Source organism: Etheostoma cragini, chromosome 1 (assembly GCF_013103735.1).
Source record: "Etheostoma cragini isolate CJK2018 chromosome 1, CSU_Ecrag_1.0, whole genome shotgun sequence".
NCBI lineage: Eukaryota > Metazoa > Chordata > Actinopteri > Perciformes > Percidae > Etheostoma > Etheostoma cragini.
This window is the reverse complement of record NC_048407.1, coordinates 29,830,260-29,855,682: the sequence shown is the minus strand read 5'-3', so window position 1 is coordinate 29,855,682 and position 25,423 is coordinate 29,830,260. Positions and strand designations below refer to the sequence as shown.

The following is a 25,423-nucleotide window of genomic DNA, read 5'->3' as shown; positions in this document are numbered from 1 at the left end:
TTTCCAGTTGGAAATATTAGCACTCATTATGTACAAATAAGCATTTAAAGACTAAAGGGAGACCATTACCCACAACACAATTTTAAACAGACTAGATACCCCCCTAACCGATTGGTCCAGCTGGGTCTGGTTTGACGCATATCTTACGTTACGTTACGTTATCATTGTAGTGCTGAATCACACCTGTCTTCAGGTGTACGATGTCCAAAATGTAGAAAGGATATGATGCACAAGGCTTATGCTGCATGTATATCTGCAAATGATAGCCTATCATCTTGCATCAGAGTTGTAACTAAACCAGAGAGACAAGATAATAACTTGCTTGTTTTAAAATAATGGGCAATCTGATGAGTGCTCACACCCCCTTATGTTGTTTGCACTGGTCCCCACAGAGGATATTTGCTGGAAAACACAATTTTCAATTTGTGCACATAAAACATGTGTTCTCACCGGCGGTTGTCTTTTCTAAACTGCGGTTTCTAAACACGGTTGCGTGTTATTTATCGAATGTATGAAATAACGTTAGTTTCATTTCACTCTCTCTAATTTTGCAGGTTCACAGAAAACAGGGAGAGGCTGCAAGCAAGCAAGTGACTAAAGCGACTAGAAAGAGAGAGAGATGCACTGCAAGCTAAAGTAACAACGTTACTGTTACTGTCACATGCTGACATCAAACTTGTAGACACAAGAACACACGTTTACCTGATTGATGGGCCTGCATTCCATGCATGCGCTGTGATTGCGATTTTTCCTTCTTTTTTTCTGACCATTGTTCAGCTTTACTCTCATCGAAGTTGTAAAACACACTATAACTAGAGGGATGCATGCACCTTACGCAATTTGCGCTGTGATGCATGCACCTCAAGCCATTTGCGCTGTCTAGCGTCTCCGTCTCACAGGCTGTTGCATTATCAAGCTTAAAGTTACATTTGCCCTCAGCTCTTACAGCATAGGCTTGGGGTATGGCCAGCTATTTAACATTGAATGGCTATAGAATAGAAAATGCAGATACCAACATTCTTCCTATCCACAATTGTGATTTGAAACATTGGATTTTCTTGGTAGAGCTGTTTGATTGAATTTTCACAGGCTTGTTACATGGCAACAAGTTTTGTTCAGGACACACAAATGTCATGGCATTGTCAGGGCAAGACCTTAACGTGGTTACTGAAGTAAATTACTTGGGCCACATTACCAGGGACGAATTTTGTGATGATGATGACATACAGCGGGAGTGCTGTAAATTATATGGACATGCAAATACTCTGACATGCAAATTTCCCATGTGTTTTGAAGAAGTTATAATATCTCTTTTCAGAGCATACTGTACTCCACTGTATACAGCTCATCTATGGTGAAGCTACAGTAAAGCAAAGATAAACAAAACAAAGGTGGCACACAATGATGCATTTAGAATTTTGAAGAGGTGTCCAAGATGGACCAGTGCTAGCCATCCGTGTGTGACCTGTAATGTTCCCACCTTCCACGCTGTGCTGAGGAAGTTTATGTACAGATTTATATGCAGATTAACCGAGTCAAATAATAAAATTTTAAATGCTATAACCAATCCTGCACTTAGTGATATCAGATACTCGTCAAAACTCTGGAACACGCACCTGTACCTGTTTTAATTATTCGGCATTGCTATCTATAGGTTTGTATGTATGTGTGTTTCTTTTGTGATATTTTTGGGAGTCAGTTTGTCTATATGTATTCATGTTTGTGTTTGATCTGTACCCCTTTTGTAATGTGTTGAGTGTACTTTCTATCTGGACCTTGAGTCTGTAAATAAAGAAATATATACACGTGGGTATGTATAAATATATACATTTCTTTTTATATGCAGTATATTTTATAATATATATATATATATATGTATATATATATATATATATATATATATATATATATATATATATATATATATTATACAATATACTGTATATATATAACCTACCCACATATGTGCACACATACACACACTTTAGTAAGCCTTATTGCCAACGTTTATGTATCCCACATACCTGGTTCCAATTTGCGCCATGAAATTACCAACCTCTTCTCTGGTGATTTACAACGTTCTACATAAAATATGGATGCTTGGTCAGGTGCCTTTGGCGTTGTTATTGTTAGCGTCACATCTAAACACACTTTATCTTAATGCGCTTGCACAGGGACTATTGGTGTCACTTTTCAAAAAGGTGGTGGGTAGGCTTACGTTTCCATGACACGCAGGACAAAAACGGGAAGGTTGGGTTCAGGAAAAGAAAAACGAGAGGGTTGGGTTCGAGAAAAGAAGAACTGGAGAGTTGGGTTTAGGAAAAGAAGAACGGGACGGTTGGGTTTAGGAAACACGACACACAGGCACAATCCCCGGTCTCCTGGTTGAAAGTCTTGTGTTGTTTGACCCACCCGACGAGTTATTGTAACTTTACAAGTACATTTTCATGTTGTTTGGATGACTCCTGTTGATACCCACACAAAAAAGAGAAACTTCGGAGGTAAAAGTAATACCTAAACAAAAAAATAAATAATAATAACATAAGTGACTGTACATGCGCAGAATGAAGAGTTTAATGACAAGGGTGGGTTAGAACAGGTGAGTTGTTGCAAGGGGTCAGGGGCGGCATGTAGTAGTGTAACATCCCTGTGAAATGTTTGGGTGTATCAAATATATATATGCTCCACATTTCCATGTGTTATACTTATGGAAATTAGACCTTTTTCTTTTAAAGAGCAATGTATGCATAATGCTTGTGCTACTTTGGAACTATGCTTCAATAGGACAATGTGGGTGGCTCTTAAAAGAACAGTTGTGTTTTGCAGCTGCTGGATCAGTTTATGGCTGCACCTGGAGGTGATGTTGCCTCTCACTCTCAAGCCATCCCGTGTGGCATTGTTAACAGCCATTCTAAAAAACTCCCCGGAGACACCTACCATCACCAAGCCTACGGTAACTACCTGCGCTCTGCCTGCTCCTCGGGGTCATGTCATGATGTCATGATCATGATGATTTTCAAGGTAATTGTGGAGAACACAAGTGGCTCTGACACACGTTTCGTTTTTGTATGTTCATATGTGTGTGTGTGTGTGTGTGTGTGTGTGTGTGTGTGTGTGTTTAGCAGAAATGGTGAGAGAGGAAATTCTAAAAGAGGTTAAGACTTCCCGGTCAAAAGTGTGCTGGGTGTAAGTGAAGAATTTAAACTACAAATGTCCTGCGATTAACCATGGCAGATGACCCTCTGAGAAATCTGGCTATTCTCAGTATAGACAAACAAAGCTAGATATAGATTTAGATACGTTTGTGAAAGGTTTTCTGCAAAGCACAACCTTAAGCTTTTCTGAAAAAAAGACGGGCGATCATGGGTCATTTGTGGATTGTAATGATAGGTTTTTAATTATAACACGTACCTGAGTATTGTCTGCTCTTGTATACTTGTAGTCCACTGCATCTTGGACACAATTATTGTACTTTTTTTTTGTACTGTATTTTTAAATTTTCATTTTGCTTTTTATACTTTTACATTTTAAAAGACGCACAGTTTTGTTTGAACACTGGGCTTATTCCTGTTGTGAATTAAAAACGCTTGTGTGTGTAAGGGCATGATTAAACAATAAATAATAAAGTATTTTTGTATTTCTTTTGTTAAAGCCATTCACATAAAGGGATTCCCACGTACCATCTACCCGTGCCAAGACCTCTTGCCCCCCCTTCGCCACCCCATGTAAAATTGTCCAGATTTGCCACTGGTCGTATGTGACGCTGCACAACTGTCCGTATTTTACGAGATTGGAGTGAAAACGGGTTGCAACGTTAAACTTCACAACCACACTCCTACTCTCACTCTGACAGATCAGATAGAGACTGGCACAACAACCTACCTGGCTACGTTTTTTTTAACCCTTTCCTTAACTGGGTTCCCAGCTAACAATTTTTGGTTCCCAGAACGTTCAGGGAACGTTCGTTTTTTTGGCTGCGGGAACGTTCCCTGAAGGTTTGTTTTGGTTGTATTTCGGTTGTTTGTTGGTTAACTAGAAGGTTTTCCTAACGTTCTGGGAACGTTCGTTTTTGGTTGTAGCGAACGTTCTCAGATCGTTCCCCTAACGTTCTCTAAAAGTTACAACCTTTTGAGAATGTTAGGCGAACGTTCCGAGAACGTTTCAACCTTTAGCAAACGTTACAGGAACGCTCCCTTAACGTTGCAACCTTTAGAGAACGTTAGGGGAACAGTCCCTTGGCGTTGCAACCTTTAGCAAACTTACGGAACGGTCCCTTAACATTGCAACCTTTGGAGTAATGTTACCGCTGTAACCATAAAGAAACGTTCCTAGAACGTTAAGAAAAGATTAGATTCCCCTAACCTTTGAAAAAAAAATAACACCCATACCCTTTGTGTGTATGTATGTACTGTATATACACACACATGTATATACAAAAGGTGCATACGGGTGCATAGCATCGGCAACAGCAAAATAAAATGTCCTACATTTTTCGTACATAAGTATCCAATACAAAGCCTTTCAGAAAAAAAATCTTGCGCGGGGTTATTGCAATTTCTTGTTCTCCTAGCCTCTCTAGTTAGTACGAAGTGTGTCATATTGTTTTGGTGCCCATATGAGGCGTGCGACTTGTATGTCCTTGTTGGAAACCCGGTCCCAGCAGTACTCGGGGGAGAGCAGCCTGGTTGGTTTGTGAAGCCAAAAGTACTTGTTTAGATGACTCTCATCATGCCACAGAGCCTCCACATTATTTAGTTTGTCCTCCATGATACCCAGAAAGCAGTGATCTGTCAAACTCTTCACATGTTCCAACAGGCCTCCGAAGACAGCAGCATGGTAGTAGTAATCTCCGGTTTCCATGTAGGCTTTGGATTTGGGGTTTCTGTCATAGGTGAAGCTTTGATTTGGAGCTTTGTAAAAGCCGGCGTGTATCTGAGCTACAGAATCCCCCAGAGCCTCTGAGCCAAATCTTCCCTTAAACTCCTGATCCACATCCAAGCAGAAGACGTAATTGCAGTGGTGACGGATATCCAATTCTATGGTATCTGATATTGTTTTCATGCGCATCATAGAGATGTCCTGCCATCTGGAGTACTTTTCCACCTGGATAACCTTCAGGCTTCGCTGGGGACCAAGCTCTATGTTTGGTACCTTCTCTGGTTCATCTGTGAACACGTAATATCTCACTTTTAATCCCAACATGAAATGTTGTTCTGCAGAGGTAAGGAAAGTCTTCAGATAGGCATCCAGGTACCTTAGGTAAAGAAGGAGAGAGAGAAACAACTGCTGTTGCTAATAACTCATGATGATGGGAAAAAACACAATGTAACAACATAACACAACATTTAGTTTAAACAGTGGCGGCAGTACTTTGAGTTTAAAGCCAAGCCCAGCTGTCCCCGTTACTCTAACCCTGCAGGTCAGCTGTCATGTGCGGTACGGCTGCATGATAAAATATGCGATAATGTTGTTGACTATCTCAACAACATTATATTTCTTGTCATAAATAAATATATATGACGGAAAACTGAGTCAGTTCTGCTTCCAGTAGTATGCTAAAATAGAACAGATTGCTTGTTGAATTAAAAAAAAGGTAAAGGAAGTCATGTCCAACGTTCCTTTAGTGAACAAATTGAATTGAATCTAAAAGCCACCACAGTTAGATTTCAATGTACTGTTTTCTACTACCTATTTTTTGCAACTTGCGCAGACTATCTTGGAGCACCTTTCCCAATGCGTGCAGTATATCGCACCGATTTAAATAATACCAAATCTTTAGGCAAAGTGCTACCGGATTCAGACCAAACTGCTGGTGTTAAAGGGTTGGCATTCTCACAGTGATTCCAGAGAAACAAACCTTCCCACAGCAAACACAGTGAGGGCCACAGATGATTTATTTTGGATGTGCATTTGGTCGTGAAGTTTGGGGTCAAACATCCCCTCCCAGATGATTGGAGCGTTCCAAGATGTGCGTGTTTCAACCCCCTGTCTGGCCCTGAAACAGAAGATGAAAACAAAGGAAGAGGAGATTTACAATGTTTTCACAATTATGAGAAAGCAAGTAATGAAACATTAAATTAGACGTCCATCCCACGCCTTTAACTTGTGCAAAATGCTGCTACTCGCTTTTTAACAAATACATCTAGACGTGCACTTATCACTCCGGTTCTCCACACCCTGCATTGGCTCCCGATGCGTTTTAGAACAGGTTTTAAGATTTTATCGTTTGTTTTTAAAGCTTTAAATGGTCTTGCCTCAGAGTATTTGTCTGAAATTTTAACTTTGCAGCAGCACAACCGGTGTGATCATGCAGTTGCAGTTGCAAGTGTTACCCCCCCCCAATATTTGCTCTGTGACAGATGCTCTTTTCAGGGTCCAAACTCAAAACGTATCTGTTCAGTCTGGCTTTTAATACGTAGCAGTGGTGTGACAATGTCAGTCTTTTGTTTCTCTGTGACCTTTTCTGATTTTCCTGTTTTTTATGTTCACTCTTTCTATTGTATGATGTGATTTTCCTCATTCTGATGTTAAGCACTTTGGATACCTGCTGGTTTCTGTAAAATGCTATATAAATACATTTGATTTAATTTGATTTGATTAAGTGCAAAAGAAATTTGCAACAGTCTTGGCATAATTGCCTTATCAAACGTGTATTCTTTTAGGTTCCACCATCCATAATAATGATGAAACTAACATAATTTTTGTGTCGTTTAATGTTGACGTTTAATTTGAAATTGTTCCCTGAAAAACACCTTTTAATACTGAAGGGGTTTAAGATGATCTAATCTTGCCATTTATTGACAAGGTAGTCTTTGTTCAGTAGACCTGTAGACCTCCATTCTAATAAGAATCTTACAAATAATTAAATTCTGAAATAATGACTACATAAATACAAATTCTATAGAGTTTTGTAATTTTTAAGGCCCCACAAATTATAATTTAAGATATTGCAAGACTGTAAGAGAAAAGTTAAGCAGAAGAGGAAGCAAGAAGGTCGGCAGGTTAACAACCTGTACATAAGATATTACAACTGATAAGGGTGTCACAAAATAAATTATGTAAGTATGTGCCAACATAATCATAATAGTTCAAACCAACCTGTTTTGAGATAACTTCTCTCATGATTTGACCCTGCAATTAAATTTTATAGACCAGGATGTAGATTAGATATCTGTAATTTAATTCTTACTAATCAAGAAGAACATTTCAGATATCCACACATCATTTTCCTGGGACAAATGATGTCACTTTTGTCATTTATGTGTATTGGGCTTTTAATTTCAGATCCAGTGTCAGTTTTCTTACCCAAAGTTGAGTAGGTCGTCTAAATTGATGGTCGGTCCTTCCTCGCTGGCCACCAGCAGGTTGTCCGCAGGGACGAGGTTCGTCAAATATCTAATAATGTAAACTGACTATTATGAAACTGGAATAAAATAGTTTCAAAGTGCCAATACATAAGAAAATGATTTGTGCTCTTGTAGGTCTTCAAGCACAATAATAAGGACTTTGTTCACTCACTTTAAATATACGGAAGTGATGCTGACAACAAGCAACACAAGACAGCAGAAGATTCCAACACTTTTCTCCCTGAGCCAACTGAAACGATGCAAAAGCAAGCAAACAAAAACAAGAGCATTAGGTTGTGTGAGCAATTAGTTAAAATATGTTTCCTCGGATCAGGGAGGCGCCAAAAATCAGGGTAGCAGCTGTCGCCATGGTCCCGCTACACGTCCTGCGATGCCATGTTACATCCTGCTACGCTCCGCTACGCCCAGCTACGTCCTGCTGTGCCTTGTAAACGCCCGCAGTGCCCTGCTATGCTACAAAGAACTACTACAAACAAACTACTATTTAATTCATTAAATTTATATTTTGTGACTGTTACCGCAACTCTTTTTTCTGATCCCAACCGGTCGTCAGACACCGCCTACCAAGAGCCCGGGTCTGTCCAAGTTTTTTCTCGCCACTGTCGCACTGTTGCTTGCTCTGTAGGAAACTACTAGAATTGTTGGGTCCTTGTAAATTCTGGAGTGTGGTCTAGACCTACTCTATCTGTCTCAAGTGTCTTGAGATAACGCTTGTTATGAATTTATACTATAAATAAAATTGAATTGAATTGAATTAAAATCACTGTAACTGAAAGACATTCACCTAAAAAATTACTTTTAGATTAAACATTCCATGTTTCGTAGGAGGACAATTCTACAGTTTTTACTTATCTCCCCATCCAAAATACAACGGTGGGGAGACCTGGTGGTATCATGCCAATAGATAAAGATCATTCACAACTTGTGAATGATCAGACCTTCAGATGTTGTAACTGTACATCTTACCATAGGGAAACAAATATATAAGATCAGATCACTATTGGGGGAAGTGATCCTTTAATTAAAATGTATTTTTTCTTAGTTTCTTAGCCTATATTTACACATATTGTATTCAATATGTGTCCATTAAAATAACCTAGAAGACGAGAGACATAGATACCTCATAGTTCTGGTGAAACCGCTGCCTTTCTTTACAGAGCAAACAAACTCACAGGAGGTAAGGGTATCTGTTGGCTGGTAAATAAACTGGCACCTTGAAGGAAAAAGCAAACATTTAATTCACACTTCAGTGAAAATTGCTGTAACAACATTGTTTGGTTTGACACAAGAAACTTGTTGTTCAAGTTAGTAAAAAAACAGAAAAAGTGGATCACTTCCTCCTTCTTCTAGTCGCTAGTCACAAAATGATTGATTATCAATCGTTCTCATCCCTATCATGTATGTTCTGTCATCACTGACAGGTAGTTAGGTATATGTTTGCATGAATGAAATGTATGCATCTCTTAAGTGTACCACATCACATTGTGACAATGTGAGCAAAAATCTGTGCACATGGCCCTAATTTATTCCATTGTGAAAACTTTGACCACTAAATCATGCAAACATTTAGAATTATAAAACTCTCATTAAATGGCAGAAAGTACATTTAGTAGTATATAGGGTATGATTTAGGAAACTTTCCATCTTGTTAAATGGGTAACAGGCAGGTGAGTGGATGTGCCATTTATGACAATGATGTAAAAAAGTAGTGTTGTTAAAGAAAAAAAAGAAAAAGGTAGAGAAATGCCACTTATTCTAAATAGTCAAGGCGTGCCACTCTTTTCCTAGCAGACGGTGCTGATGAATTACCTTCATGCAGGTGGTTTTCAGGTATTAATCCACAACGCGTCCAGAACCTTTACAGATGTAATGTTCCTCTGGAAACTTTGTCCTCTGGTGTAATGTTCCAAATTAAAAAAACATTGTAGTGTTGAGGCAATATTCTTCTGTACCACTTAATGCTCTGTACACTGACAAGACAAGGCAGGGGTAAAACAGGGAGGTGGCTCCCTGAGAAAGAGAAAGAGAGAGAGAGAGAGAGAGAGAGAGAGAGAGAGAGAGAGACAAAGAGCCTGACACAGAGACAGAGAGAGAGCAGGTGATTCTGAGGGAAGTGGCTTCATTGAGGTGGGAATGGTATGTAAAAGCGCTTTGAGTAGTTGTTGGTAGACCAGAAAAGTGCTATTGAAATACAGTCCAGGGGTTCCCAGCAAAATGTGATATTAAATGTTTGATTTGAGAACCACTGTCCTACAGGGCTAAAAAGTCTGGCATGTTTTGTTTTCTTCTAACAACAGGCATTGGTTGGCAGGTCTAGGCACTGAGGCATAACCTAGACAAAAAAATGTCATGATATTTATCATACATGGGATATTCCGGCCAACTTAACTTTCTGAATTCATTTGCTGAAACACATTATGTCGATGTTGAAGGTTAGGCCATACATGAGCAAACATAAATACATACATATGTACACACATATAGTAGTTGTTGATAGTTTCATTCCTCCGCCATCCGGTTTTTAAATTCAAGAAGTGGCTGCTTAAAAGATGATCCTTATCAACAGCTGACATGACAAAGTATGGAACAATGGCAAATTTGTTATTTTGTTCTTTCTAGTACTGTTTTGCTGTTTTGCTACTTTGTGCTGGACCTGACATTTTTGGTGTTGACAAGCCACTTCAGTAAAAGAAATTAAAAAAATAAAAATTGGTGAAAGTGTGTTTCCATGCAACGACTTTAAAGACAATAAAAACCTGTGTGTAATGACGTGACATGCTGTTTTGTGGTCAAATTGGTATGTCGAATTGATTTGAGACATTTTATGGTGTAGTAATGTGATGTAAGTAAGTTCCACCCATGCAGCTTTGATGTATCTGAAAGCTAACATTAGAGCATGTAAATAGAGAGAGAGATGTAAATAAGTTTTGCATTTCCTGGGTGCCAAGCTCTCCCTGTCTCCAATCCTAGTGACTGCCTTCATTGTCAGTATTTTAATCGCAGCCGAGGTCGGACATAACTTTATGAGCCAGATGGTTTGTTACACGGAACCATCTCAGAAGCCGTCATTGAAAATTGTTTGGAATAAGGGCAGACGATTTGATAAACCACCTGTCCATCACGGCTGCTATTTTTGTTTTGATCAAACAGTTGTGGCCATCTCACACACTTAAACCACACCTGTATCTGCCTGTAGCTCCCCGCCATACACTGGCCAGTCTCGTGGTATTTGTGCTAATTGGTTGCAGTGACCATAATCTTAATGTAATTAAGGAAAACAAAAGTTCCCAAATCGGGTCCAAAAGTAATAATGAAAAAGTCATTTAGAAAATTCAGTCAAATACATTATGAAGATATCAGAAATGCCAACTGGTCAGAGGTATTACAAAAGAATCCAGAGAAAGCATTTCAGCTTTTTGATCAACTTCAATGACAAAAACAAACAAAAAGGCTTGCCGATTGGTGGTGATGATAGCACAGTGGATATAACACATGCCTTTGGCGTGGGAGACCTGGGTTCTATTCCCACTTTGATACATCAACCAACCAATGCCACTGAAGACCCTGAACTGCTAGGTGCTCCAGAGGTGTGCAACCTCTGATATATGGCAATTTTAAGTCACTTTGGATAAAAGTGTCAGCTAAATGACACAAAATGCAATAACCAAAATGTCAACACAGTCAACACAGATTAAGAAATCAAAGATCTTATGAAAGAAAGAGCTCTATCATAACGAGCAGCAATCACATGTAATTTAAATCAGACAAATCCTTCAAATGTAAAAGCAAAAGTTAAAAGAAATTGTACTTTTAAAAGAAAATGTAATTTGGAATGCATTGAATAATATATTAAGAGGAAATAATAAATCAACTCCCGCTCATGAATTTCATCAATCATCAATGCAAAAATCATCAATGATTGTTTAATACGTAAAATTGTTAATCTTAAAAATACTACACAGCCACACAATGCATATTTATCAAATACATTGATAAATAAGATCATGGAAGGTAAAATATTTAGCTTTAAATTTAAGAGTGTCAGTGTTTCAGAAGTTGAATTACTTTTATTGAATTATAAAAACAAACCACCTGGTGATGACTATCTCGGATACAGTAGTCTCAATGATTCTTCCTACTATTGCACATATGACTAATATGTGTTTTATGGGAAATATGCAAAATTGTGCCAATGTTTAAAAACAAGAAAATTCCTTTCTTTGGATCAAACGATGAACACAGAGGTGTATAAACGGGCATGGGCAGAGGAGTTGAATATGGAAATAAATTATGAAATTTGGGAAGAAAGTCTACGTAATGTGCAAAGGTGTTCAGTTAGTACTAGACACAATCTAATACAGTTTCAAACGCTCCATAGATTATATTGTTCAAGAGAAAAGTTACACAAATTTCACCCTGATATCCCACGAGTATGGAACCGATGTAAGTCCCAGATAGGTACTCTAGCACATTCTTTCTGGGCATGTAGTTAGCTTCATTCCTGTTGGAAGTGCCTTTTTCTGGTTTTTTTTTAGGCTTTTGGTAAGAATCTGGTTCCCTCCCCCTTGGAAGCAATCCTGGGGGCCACAAGTGTCCTCTACTCCATCAATAAATCTGAAAGAAGAGCCATTCAATTTGGGATGGTGATTGTGAAAAAGTTAATTTTACACGTATGGAAAATGGATTCTGTTCCTTTATATAGTTTGTGGCTTCGAGAACTTTCAAATGCTTTGCATCTGGAAAGACTGATATTTTATAATGATCGCAGAGGAGACAAGTTTGATAAGACATGGGACCCGATACTGAATCATCTTAAAAATGTGAACCCTTAGACGTTGGTATTTTAGAAGACCTCACTGTGAAAATGAGTATGTGATTTGTAGATGTCAAATTTGTTTAACTTTATCTTAAGATGTATGTTTATAGTATCCATCCTTACCATGACCGTGGAACATTATTCTAATCCAAGATGTGCTGTGTTCTTTATGTTCAGTGTATTTAGTGTTTCTTTTGTTAGGTTTTTATTTTCCGTTTTCCCTCTCCCCTTGTTCTTTTCTTGAAAATCAATAAACATAATTTCCCCCCCAAAAATAGTTGCTTTGCCTTTAAACTGCATGGCAGAACAATACATTCATGTTGGAAGTGACATGAAATGAACTGTTTGATATCTGGCTTAATGAGTCAACTACTTCAACCATACAGGAAAAATGACATAGACAATGAGAAACAAAAACGTTTTTAGAAAGTCTAACACACTTGGCAAACATTGATACAGGACCTTTCCAGATAGGGTGTGTTAATAGTTTGGCAACTACACTAAACCCTAAAGCTTTGGGAATGCGTGTTATCATTGTTTCAACAGGAAACATTAACTGTTCAAACATAATTTAGTTGCTGTGTGACAGATGGAGGACACATTTATGGCCACCAACAATTGCATTTCCCAGAAAGTGTTTGGCAGATTATTCTAATACTCATACCTTACATGATAGGAGGGTTTATTTCTCTGTCTAACATGATCTGTTTTCCATCACATATGTTATCTGTTAAGCTATAACAATGTTCCCTTAAAGGTCCCATGGCATGAGAATTTCCCTTTATGAGGTTTTGTAACATTAATATAAGTTCCCCCAGCCTGCCTTTGATCCTCCAGTGGTTAGAAATGGTGATAGGTGTAAACCAAGCCCTGGGTTTCCTGCTCTACCTTTGAGAAAATTAAAGCTCCGATGGGCCGATCTCACAAGGGCCAAGGTTACCTCCCCTTCATCTGCTTTGCCTGCCCAGAGAATTTGGCCCGCCGATTTGAAACGAGTGGCTGTTGGTCAAGGCCACACTCCACACCTTGGATTTTAAAATGTCAGAACTCAAAATAGCATTGCTAGACATGGGATATGCTCCAGGGCAAGATCAATTATGTTATGCTATTTTCCAACAGCTACCAGCAGAATAATTTAAGTTAGTATTAAGACTCTTTAATAACATCTGGAGGGATGGAATGATACAGACTAGTTGAAAAAGTGCAATGATATTACTTTTTAACAAACCTGGTAAAGGCCAATAGCTTTGACATCTCACTTATGCTAATGGTGGAGAGAACAATAGTATGCAGGAAATCAAATATATTGGAACAGGGAGGATTACTGACTAACATACAAAGTGGATTTAGAAAAGGACGCTCCACAACGGATGCTTTAGTTAGAGTAAGTAATGAGGTGGAAAAGGCATAGAAAATGAAGGAGCTAATGACAATAGTGTATTTTGACATAGAAAAGGCACATGAGACTATGTGGAGGGAAAGAATGTTTGTTAAACTAAGGAGTATGGGTATTGGAGGAAGGTTGTATAATTGGATTATGGACTTTTTAACAGGTAGGAAAATTGGAGTTAAGGTTGCATCAGAGGTGTCCATGGATTTAAATGTAGACAATGGTATCCCCCAGGGGAGTAGCCCTGTTCAACATCATGATAAATGATATCTTCGCAAACTTAGATGGACACATCAAATCAACACTATATGCGGATGATGGGGCCATTTGGATGAGAGGAAGGAATGTGTCCTATGTATCAGTAAATGTAAGGAAAGCAGAGAAGTGTTCATAGGAGTGGGGGTTCAAGATATTGTTAAGCAAATCCTGTTACATGATGTTCACAAAGAAGCGCAAGTGCATTGCTGAAAGGTTAACATTACGTGTATGAGCAGCCAATGGAGAAAGTAAATGAATTTAAGTACTCCAGTCTGTGCTTTGATAGTGAGTATACATGGAAAATACACATAAAGCACTTGGAAACTAAATGCAAAAATGTATATAGATGGAACTGGGGTGCATGTCATTTATTGACATCTATGGGGCATGCATGAGGTCAACAATAGATTATAGTTGTGTTGTTTATGGAGCAGCAGAAAAAACAGTGTTGGAAATAATTAATCGATTACAGTATAGAGCATAGCACTGCCCCCCACTAACGCAATACTTAGTAGAAGGGGGAAAGAACCCCCCCCCCCCAAAAAAAAAGCTGAGTTCCAGGGAAAAGTCAGCAAGTGGAACTGCGCTGTATTTTAGATACAGCTTTTCTAGTCTTATTGACCACTCAAAGCGCTTTCACATAGTACAGGAACCATTCACACACCGTGGCCAAGGCTGACGTACAACATATTTCATAAGCTTATCTGCTCGATAAACACTGCTCATCAAATAATCACTTACACACTCCGGGGACAACTTGGGGTTCAGTATTTTGCCCTTGCCCACTTTGACATCAGATTGCAGGGCCAGGGATTGAACAATCAACATGCCAACTGGCAGGCAACTGCTCTATCACTGAGCCACAGCCACCCCATATACAGCCCATGATATGAAGAACTACAAATAAATGGAAGCCTTAGATATCACCATGGCCAACCCAGCGAGCAACATTCCACCATGTCATTTCCCAAAAGTAAAGGCAATTACTATTATCCTGGAAAAGGAAAGAGAATGGAGAATGGAAGAAGTGGGAGTTAAAACAAGCGTTTACCTGAGAAACCGTTGTTATAATTAAAGATTTACACAGACGGATCCAAGGACAAACAGGAATGTGTTGAAATTGGATTGTGTATCCCAGAATTTAAAATAAATCTCTCCAAAAGATGATCTGACCAGATATCTGTACATACAGTGGCAGCCATCATTGCACTACAGTGGGTTGAAGAGGCCAATAAATAATCATCAGCTATTGAACAGAATCCAAGGACTGTTTCAAATAAGAGAAAGCAAACATCACTTAAGAGGAACAATTGGATGGAAAATTAAATGCTAAATATCACTGCATTACAACCAAAAGAGATAATGTATGGAACAGCTACAGTAAAGAGATGAAATCATGTACAACTATGAGCAATTTCAAGAGATAACTTAAAACTGAAAATATGAAAGAGACACGAAAAGGATTCAAAGTGATAGTAATGCATGATGACTGCATGTGCAACTGTATACTAAGCCTAGTATGGATGTGTAATTATTCAATCTGCTATGGATAGATGATAAAGAAAGAAGTGGAAAGGAAAAAAAGAAAAGAAACACATGTGTAGGAATGTATTGATGTGTCTATCATGTTTGTATAAATGAAGCATACGATTTTGTGGCACCTTGCTTTTAATGGGGAAAAGGAATGGTAGAAACTGTGGTGTTAGAGAAAATGCTGAACATGTCACATTGCACTGCACACTGAATGAGTTGGACAGGCGGGTGTTTAAAGATAAGGTTCAGGAGGCAGAGTGGGAGTGGAACCTGATAAAGAAACTGGTATCAGAAGGAGGGAGAGAGGAGATAAGATAACTTACAGTGTAACTCTTGCCAAAATAAAACCTACGCTGGCCAGGTTGGCTCGGTGGTAGAGCAGGTGCACATCTACCGTTGAGGCTTACATCTCAATGCAGAGGTCCAGGGGTCAAATCTGACCTGTGACCTCTTCCCCCTCTCTTTCACTTAGCTGTCCTGTCAAAAATTTAAGGTGGAAAAATACCTGAGTCAAACTTTCATCTAAAAGCGACGGAAGCGCCACTTTTAAGAATTACCGAGTTAAGCTGGTTGACTTGCGCAGGCTTAAATTGAAGTGTGAATAAGCGGAGCGTTTGTTCCAGATAGCTAGTCACTAACTCCACACATGTGCACGGCTCTGTTCACCTGTCTCCATCATTGCATTCAAGTGAATTCAACCGGCATACATTGCATACACGCAGGTATGAGAGAACGTGTTACCTTACGTAAACTTAAAATCGTAATACTTTAAATACAGCAACCAACATTGTTACCGTAATGCATTGATAAGAGCGTTTTCCAAAAATTATATTTAACACACTGTATTTTTGTTTTCGGTCAAATGGCTTTTTGAATGGGAGTGCTAGGGGCACTAATGATAGCATCAAAATCACTATTTTTAAAAAACATAGAAGGCTCGACACAACATGAAACTTGAAATTGAGAAAATTGTTTGTGTACACAGAGTTTCATAAAAAGGAGGTTTTAACAACTCACTGTAGCTGTTGGTTTTTCTGGTCGCCGTCCATCTAGCCACTCAAAAATCATCAATCTCTGAATGCAACGTAACAGGGAGGAGAGTAAAGATGGAAAGCTCCCAAATCTTAGGTCCATTTAAATGCATGGATAATATAAATTTAATTTTTTTTAATTTTGTTGTTAGTGAAAAACATTATTGACCTTATAGTGGAAAAAGGAGCCTCATATAAGAATGACATTTCCTCCTATGGAGTCCGTTAACATTCGCATTCAGAGATTGTTTCTTTTAGACTTACAAGATGGTTGCGAGTGAGAAAAAAAACAAAACTAAGAATTGTTCAAAACTTCTTCTTTTTTAAACTGTAGGCTGACACATACAATGTTCTCAATGCTGGAGTTCATGTGTAGAGCCCCCCGGTGATACTTGGAGCTAAGTCTCGTGTTGTGTCAAGCCGATTCCATCCTTATTATGAGTTTTAAATGAAAGCTAGACTCGGGTACATTCACAAAAAGATCATAGGTTGCATTTTGGTGAGAGTTACGCTTAATTTTTTTAAAGATACCTGGTTGATATATGTAGAATTTAGGATGATTGTAAAATTACATGATTTTTACAAACTCCAGTACAGTAGGTGGCAGTATGCACCTAAAAGTTGTTTGTGATCCGCCATTAAATGAGAGAAGAAGAATCGCTCTAGCTGATAGTGAAACTATGATGTTGATACAGAGCAATGATAAGATCAACTATTGAGTATGACTGTATGGTATATGGGCGGCAATCCCTTCAGTGATTAGTCAGCTTGATATAGTGCAAACAAAAGTCCTTAGTGTGTGTAGTTTGGCGTTTCGTACAACTACAATATCTGCAATATCAATAGAAACAGGGGAGATGCCATTAGAAATCAGAAGACGTATTAAGATTAAGTATTTAATGAAACCAATCTATGGCAGGTGAAATTGGTGTTGTGAATTCTAATGTATCCCACCAATATATTGTTCAGATGTACCTTTAGTGGTGGATTCCAGATCCCAATGTTGATTTATCTGTTTTTTAAACAAGCAAAAGAAAGATGTCAGAGGTTGTATTGGAGGAGATAAAAGCCAACAGTGTCAAATGTGGGAAGGCCACCTATTAATTATACTGATGGGGTGAAAGATCCAGAGAATGGGTAAAGTGGCTTTTGGTATTAATATACCTGACGTATGTTATAAAAAAGGTTGTAGGATTCCAGATAATTTGTTACTATTTACTGCAGAGTTGGTAGCAGTTTTATGGGCAGTAAGGTGGGTTGAAGATAACAAACAGGAACATTCAGTCATATGCAGTGATTCAGCTGCAACCCTAATTACAATTAAAGATACCAAAACTAAGTCCAGACCTGATTTACTTGTGGAAATCCTGCAGGTGTTGTATAGAATTTACAAAGCAGGGTATGAGTTGGGGTTTATGTGGGTCCTGACGCATATGGGCATGGAGGGTAATGAGGAGGCAGAGGAGGTGGCAAAGAAAGCAGTGCAGGAGGAATGAGTTCAACTTGATTTGCAGTATGAGTCACCATATTACACAGAAATAATAAATAGGTCAGTAAAAGACACGTGGCAACGTTCGTGGGATTGTGAAAAGAATAATAGAGAAAGACAGATGTACTTATAGATGTCAGAGTAAAGATGTAGTAGTCTTATCCAGATTGCGGTTTGGGCATTGTATACTGGCTCTGACTGGTAAATAATGTGTTACAGCAGTGTTAATGTTGAGACAAGGAAACAGTGAAGCATGTCTTAGTGCAGTGCAGGAAGTAGCCCACTCTCATCAAAGGAAGAAGCTGTTCAGGGAACTGGGAGCAACTGGACAAACTGTTTTAATGTACACTCTTTATTGAATTTGGATGGTTTTAACAAATAGAAAAAATATAGTGATGGAGTACCTGCGAAATATTGGAGTATATAAAAAGATAGACAATTATTATTAAATAAGTGTGAATAGCGATTAGCGAACAGAGGAGGGCAGCAACACGCCATAGTTGCGTCTAGCCTGACTGGACCAAGAAGAAGAAGAAGAAGAAGAATCGGTCTCCGCTAGCACCACACAGGACGGCTAGCACTCACTGCTGTACCATGTTCCGAGCCGTTTTCCGACTGTCGGCCACAGGGCCCCGGAGTCTGGCTCGGTCACGACCCTGCTACTCAGGTAGTTCCATCTGCTTTACTTCTACCGTGAAACGAATTACCCTCTGTTATAAAGAGGACTATAAGCTTGCCCGGCTAACGTTAGCTACATAGCTTAGCTACAGCTGTGTGTGTAAAAGCTAAATTATGGAGACAATAAATTATTGTTATGGTTAGCTGTCGTTGTGGTCTTGAACTGAATATTTTACACCTCACGTAGCGTGTTTTATTTAAAAAACACGAAATGAATTTAGCAGAAAAAGTCACGACCTTGTGATGACCCCCCTTTAGTTAGTTCAAGAGCGTTATTGACCGCAGTTTATGCGCAGCTAGACGTTATTGTCTAACTAGCTAACTCGGACCATATGCTGTACTATGGATATAGCTAGCTATTTAAATTGTACATATCGTTTGCTTTGGAAGCGTTTAATGATGTAGTTTATGACCTTGGTTTGGTCCCTATTGTTCTCCCATGTTAATTGTCATGACCTTTACTCTCTTAGCTAGGTCGTTAGCTTACAGCAAACTTTTCCATGTCAGGTACTCGTAAACTTACACACGTTATACCACGGACGCCCATTTGATAAGATTTTGACCCAGGATCCCCCATCTGAAAGGATTTTAGCTTCCAGATCTTTAAATACAGAAAGTGTATGAAATCCATGACCAAACTAGTCATACGTTCTATCATTGTGTTTTGGATGGATGGAATTAAAGTGACAATCCATGGAACCTATTCAAAGACCCCATTTTTGGTACAGTTTGATACATATAATGTCCTTCGTCACAATGTATGTATATATTTATAACTACGTTACAACTGATTAAGTGCAATCCACTCTCGCTTGCCTGTGTATAATTTTTTTTTTATAAATGTGATTTTTTGAATGACTGTTTAATTTAAAAACTGACTGTTTTCTCTCACCTACTCATATTCTATTTATTATTCTTAGTCATGTGCCTTCTTCTTTGTTTTTCAGTGATTTATATGTACAAGAAGCTGAACTTGACTCACATTCCCTGTATGCAAAAGTACACTTGGCCAATAGAACATATTCTAATCAGTCCAGTGTTAGTGTCTGCCCAATTTATTATATTGTTTTAATAAGATATTCACTTATTCAAATCAAGATATCGTAGACATTCTTGTGTTTGGGTTATTAAAACCAAACCAAAACTGGTATTGTAGAAACTGGTTTATTTATTTGTATATTGCATGTACCTGCAAGTTCTTAAAGCTTCAGTATTGAATTACCACACTAGTATTTACAACCATTTTGAAGAAATCTATTTCTGACTTGTGGTTTCCAGCTCCATTGGCATCCAGATGTTACTCCCATGCCAAGGTGGAGACAGATGAGGAGTTTGATGCCCGTTGGGTCACTTACTTCAGCAAGCCTGACATAGATGCCTGGGAGCTGAGGAAAGGTAACTTTGTTGACGATATATGCTTTTCTTATTCTGATGTTGTGTCCTCCTCCGTTGTTCATTTTGGACATAGTTCTATTTCTGGTTTGGGTCAAATACCATACCCATGTAAGTTATGGGGAATTATTTTAATTCCCCATGTTCAGTAGGCTTCATTCCCATGGTAACAACCTAGGGCAAAACTGCTAGCATTGTATGGGTTTAATGGTCTACCAGATAATGCTTTTTTCTCTTTTTAATTGTTTGCATTTTCTCTTCTTGTGATTGCTGATTTTGTGAAGTAATGTTTTTTTTCCCCGTTCATTTTTAACCTGAAGGCATGAACACCCTGATTGGGTATGACCTGGTACCTGAGGCCAAGATTCTGGATTCGGCACTACGGGCTTGCCGGAGACTGAATGACTTGGCCAGCGCCGTCCGCATCCTCGAGGCTGTTAAGGTTAGTGTCCGTCCCTTAAGAGGTTCACTCGGGGTCTGCCTAAATCCTTTTTAGCAGGGATGTATCATTTTGAATATCTGCAGGGAGGGGGTTCCAGGGGGATGGGGCTTCAACACTAATGCCGCTTACCCACTGCTAGTACTGTCTCTGCTCGGCTGAACTCGGCCGCGGTGCCCCGTCCTCCATGTTCTATTGTAGATTTAGTACTGCCTCATGTGTGAGGGAGCATGGCGGGTCGTCAAAGCGACACCGCAGGAAACTGCCATGACGACACGCAGAACATCATAGTTGTGGTGTTTTTTATTCTCGCTATGTTGCCACAGGCCGAAGACAAATTTTGTTACCAAAGGAGCTGGAGGCTGTAATAAATACACAGCTGGCTAAACTACATTATTTAAAGATGGCAGATTTGTCTGTTGCTAGCAATGAGGTTGGTGTGATCAGTGACTATTCTCTCCGAGCAATCTGTAGTCGGCAGGTTTTCACATCACCTTTTGGTATCGCCTCCATTCGCTTGGAATCTTGATGGAGGTGATACTAAAAAAAGTACCTGTTAACAGGTACAGGGTACTTTTTTCATTAAGAAAAAACAACAAAGTCAAGTCGAGCAGGTATCATGGAATGGAAAAACACCATAAAGGCTCCGTCTCCCAAGGCCCAGAGTCTGGTGTGGGGAATGGAGACCAGGCCAGCGTCTGAGGACTGCAGGTTTCGGGGTGGGGTGTATGGATGGAGGAGTTCTGAGAGGTACTGTGGGGCCAGGGCATGGAGGGATCTGGAGGTGAGGAGGATCTTATATTTAATGCGGAGGTGGACGAGGGCTGGGGTGATGTGCTGCCACATCTTGGTGTGGGTGAGGACCCTAGCTACAGAGTTTTGGACATACTGCCGCCTGTCTAGGGTTTTGCTGGTGACCCCAGACAGGACTCCATCGCAGTAGTCCTAAGGGGAGGTAATAAAAGCATGTATGAGGGTTTCTGCCACGGAGTCAGAGACTGATGGCTGAAGTCTGGAAATGTTTTTAAGATGATTAATAGCGAACTTTGATGTGAGTATGGAAAGAAAGGGTGGTACTCATCATTTGTTTTGTTTTTGTGTTTTGCAGGACAAAGCAGGCCCCCATAAAGACATTTATCCCTATCTGATCCAAGAGCTGAAGCCAACCCTGTCAGAACTTGGCATCTCAACACCAGAAGAGCTGGGCATTGATAAGTTATAGACTGTCAAGGTGAGACTGTGCTGTACTATACTGCTACATGTTACTTGGGAAGACTTAGCTCCTTCATAATGACTCGTACTGTCCAGCGCTGCCTCAAACCCTGAATGTTTGCTGGCTTACTCTATAAATGCACACCAGAACATGAATTATATTGCATATAACTTGCTTGCAGCTAAAAAAAATATCTTTTGTTTTGTCTTTCCTCAGGTCATTTGATGTATAAAGAGAAGAGCTCTCCTGATTCTCCCCTGTCAAATATGTCTATATTGTTCAAAATCCATGCTGTCCTGTTGTGTACAAAATGATGGACCTAATAAAGTAAATAAGTGATCAAAGAATGTTCATTTTCTTTACCGGGAAATCATTGAATACTTTCAAATGGACATTTATTATTTTTTACAATAGACGTTTTGACTCATTGGAGGAAAAAAGCACAGGTGAAAATGAAATGTTTGCTGCATTCCATTTAGGAGTTCTCTGCCAATATGCATGCTTCTTTAGTGACGTACCTTACTGGGCCATTGTTAATGTTATTAGTCAGATCTTTGCTTTTACGAGTCAAAATTAACGTTGTGAAAAAGTCTATTATGCATGTGCACCCAGCTGCACATTCAATTTAATTTCAATTCAATTTTATTTATAGTATCTATTCATAACAATGCATAATAGACTTTTTTTTCAACAGACTGTAAACAAACAACTAACTCCTTTTTAATGAATTTAAATACTAACACTTTTCTAATTGATTGAATTTAAACTTCAAAGACCAGTATTGCTGATTTTGTGTCAGTGCTTACATCATGGTATTTAACCTCATAATAAATGCTAATTATTTTTTAAACAAGGAAGAACATAATGTATGGGGTCCAAGGTCACACTGTTTTATTAAGTCAATCATTTCAGAAATGTTACATTTCTCAAGACAGTCAAGGTGTGTTCCCCTCTAAACTTCTCTCATCCACCTAATGGTGACAGAAAGCTGGAACTCTTCCTCCTGTATTAATTTTACAATAATCTTGCCTTGACAGACCTATTTACGATACATGTGAGGCAACCAACCTGCACTTTGCCATGTTATAAACAATTATATATTACAAAATATATTTGTGTATTTTACATTCTTATTTAGATGATAATTATATATATTATTGCAGCTAACCCAATTAAAGCATTTCCTTTCAATGTGATTAAAGATCCTGCAGATCATTATAATTAAACTTAAAAACTCATTTTAAGAAAGCGTCTCATAATAAGTTTTATTTTGAAGGTCTTTCCCAGAAGTAGTATGGAACCTGTCACTGATAGCATAACAGCAAAGCTAACTAGCTAGCCAACAGAAGTGCCTGCCTACTGCTGGTAAAAACAACACCGTCCTGCGTCGGTGGCACACTTGACATCATTATGGCTGTGCTGTGGTGTAAATTCTGACAACTAACGCTACGATGATGAACGACATCATAGAGGAACCAGAGAAGGACACCTTGCTGGAATCGCAGCCGGAGCCTCAAGCTTTGTCGGTAATGTCAGCTAAAGCTCTTCCGGCTAACGCTAGCATTTAACTAGAAACTGGGAGGTTAGCTAGCTGACTAGCGTACTAGCTTAGCCTGACAGCTAAGCTAGTAGCAGCTTTTGACAGATATTTAGATGAGACATGCTTACAAAGTTAGTGTCGAGAGGGTAAACTTTCTCAGACATTGCTAAGTTTGTCTGTAAATTATATTGACTAACGTGATCACGAGCTTATAGACATGTTTATCTTCGTATAAACCAAAGGGACTGCTTGGGAGGAGCTATAACTACTCCATCTGGCTAGTGAAATATATGGGTTTACCACTGTAGACAAATTTAAGCTAATTTGGAAATATATATAAATGAGTTACGCTACAAGAGACATGTATATAGACATGTTTAATGAAGATTATATTTGAGCACCATTGGAGGTGATTAAAAACTTGTTAAGACGGGGGGTCTTAACCCCCCCACAACAGCAACAAAACAAACAATCTTGTCAATTGTCATCACATGATTCCATTTCGTTATTCTATTTACATCTACTTAGCTGCCATACATGACTATTGAATACAAATTATCCCTCATTTCTCCAACCTCAGGGGCCCAGTAATGGCACAAGACCTAAAACCGCCGATGGAGGGATCAGGCCTGTTGAGAAAAGAGGACCTTACATCATGTCCAGAGTTCCAGCAATCCACCTCAAACTACGTAAGCATTTTCTTCTGGACTCATGACCAATGTTATTATTCCGCCTGTCTATAAGCCAGGAGTCTTTTCATAATTGTTATTTTTATGAGTTCAGCTGTGGTTTACACTATGGTACCAAGAACAAAATGGGACAGCTGAAGACTGTCACAATTGCAGCTGGCAGGACAACAGAGTATTGAGTCATCATGGGTAAAGTCGAACAGTTTTAGTAGTTATTATTGTTCAGACTGTGTGTATAGAAAGCAGTCCATACAGTCAACTGTTCATAAAGTATTCCAACACCCTCTGCTGACTGACTGGCGATTGTAATTCCAATATTTTTTTGACATCTACAAGAAAAAAAAGACTGAAGTTGCACATTACTGAGTAAAGCCAGTAAAATGTCATGAGCAGGGAGGACTTACACACAGAGAAGAGGTTTAAAGCACAGTAAAGTTACGGTAGTGTGAATCTGTCACGTGAGATTGGATGGACATATTGCAAAAGGCATATGACATATTTCCCAGACTCTTTAGTTTCTGTTTTAAATATGTTCACACACACACACACACACACACACACACGCGCGCACGCACAGTAAATTGGAACTGGTGGTTTCCTGAAACCTTACTGACATTTGGCATTTATTGGCCTGTTTAACCCACCTTGAACACATGTACTTTCTGTAATTAGAAAATGGAAATGGTAGGTTATTGTTGTCCCTGCTTTGTAAGAAATTGTTAGAATTTCATTTTTAACACTCTGGATTGAACACCTATTTTTGGCCTGTATTCATCATCACAAAGTAAAACATTTTTTTAAAGTTATTTTTTGGGGCTCTTTGCCTTTTAATTGATAGGAAAGCTGTAGACAGGAAAGAGGGGAGATAGAGTCGGGGCAACACGCGAGTTGGAATCTAAGCCAGACCGCTGCAGTTTGGACTGTGGCTTGGTACATTAGGCTCACACTCAACCAAGGGAGCTACCAGGGCACCCAAAGAAAAACATTTTCTCACATCAATAGGCATCCATTCTTAAAATGGTTCATACTTGGTGTACTTAGGCAGATGATTTTTCTTTTTTTAACCTTCCAACTCTAGGAAAGTCATTCTCTCTCTTCCAGGGTTTAGAAGAGCTGCTTTAACCCGTTAATAGTCCTAGTAGGAGGTAAGTGATAGGACCATCATGCCCACACCTACCAGGTGTGAATATAGATCTGAGCAATATATTGATGTTGTATTGATATTGGGATATAAGACTAGATATTGTCTTAGATTTTGGAAATATTGTAAGTGTGGTAAGTGTTGTCTTTACCTGGTTTAACAGGCTGCATTACAGTATATTGATGAAATGTTCTGAACATACCAGACTGTTCTAGCTGTTTTATTCTTTAACTTTACCCACTAAGTCATTCAATTATTTCTGGAGAATATTTATCAAAAATCTTATTGTGTAAATAACATTTAGTTGAAGCACCAATAGTCAAGAATACACTATTGTGGCAATATCGACATTGAGGTCTTTGGTCTAGAATATTAGATTTTCTCTATATTGCCAAGCCCTATGTGGAGATATACAAAGTTTAAGTTAAAGCTATAGTGTGTAGTTTC

General features: G+C 38.8%; 3 protein-coding genes and 1 long non-coding RNA gene across 4 annotated transcripts in view; 2 read left to right on the top strand and 2 right to left on the bottom strand.

The window, feature by feature from the left end:
- Positions 1–4,489: 4,489 nt before the first annotated feature.
- On the bottom strand, positions 4,490–9,339 carry LOC117945686 (N-acetyllactosaminide alpha-1,3-galactosyltransferase-like). Its single transcript, XM_034873327.1, has 6 exons — positions 9,177–9,339; positions 8,488–8,561; positions 7,519–7,596; positions 7,306–7,395; positions 5,858–5,995; positions 4,490–5,254 (listed from the first exon to the last, which is right to left on the bottom strand). The coding sequence occupies exons 1-6, from the start codon at positions 9,180–9,182 to the stop codon at positions 4,576–4,578; spliced, it is 1,065 nt and encodes a 354-aa protein (XP_034729218.1). The 5' UTR covers positions 9,183–9,339; the 3' UTR covers positions 4,490–4,575.
- A 9,010-nt stretch (positions 9,340–18,349) lies between these two features.
- On the top strand, positions 18,350–21,950 carry LOC117945705 (cytochrome c oxidase subunit 5A, mitochondrial-like). Its single transcript, XM_034873346.1, has 5 exons — positions 18,350–18,551; positions 19,841–19,957; positions 20,275–20,396; positions 21,502–21,624; positions 21,823–21,950. Exons 1-4 carry the CDS (start codon positions 18,479–18,481, stop codon positions 21,613–21,615), a joined length of 426 nt encoding a protein of 141 aa, XP_034729237.1. The 5' UTR covers positions 18,350–18,478; the 3' UTR covers positions 21,616–21,624; positions 21,823–21,950.
- LOC117945721 overlaps positions 21,048–25,423 on the bottom strand; it is a 14,191-nt gene continuing 9,815 nt past the window's right edge. The window contains exons 2-3 of the long non-coding RNA XR_004656876.1: positions 23,225–23,231; positions 21,048–21,146 (exon numbers count right to left, since the gene is read on the bottom strand). This is a non-coding gene — a long non-coding RNA (uncharacterized LOC117945721). The remainder of the gene's footprint in view (positions 21,147–23,224; positions 23,232–25,423) is intronic.
- The window catches only part of fam219b (family with sequence similarity 219 member B), a 6,760-nt gene continuing 4,210 nt past the window's right edge, over positions 22,874–25,423 (top strand). Inside the window, exons 1-2 of the mRNA XM_034873334.1 lie at positions 22,874–23,132; positions 23,727–23,835. Coding sequence (XP_034729225.1) covers positions 23,058–23,132; positions 23,727–23,835 — 184 coding nt within the window. The 5' untranslated portion in view covers positions 22,874–23,057. The remainder of the gene's footprint in view (positions 23,133–23,726; positions 23,836–25,423) is intronic.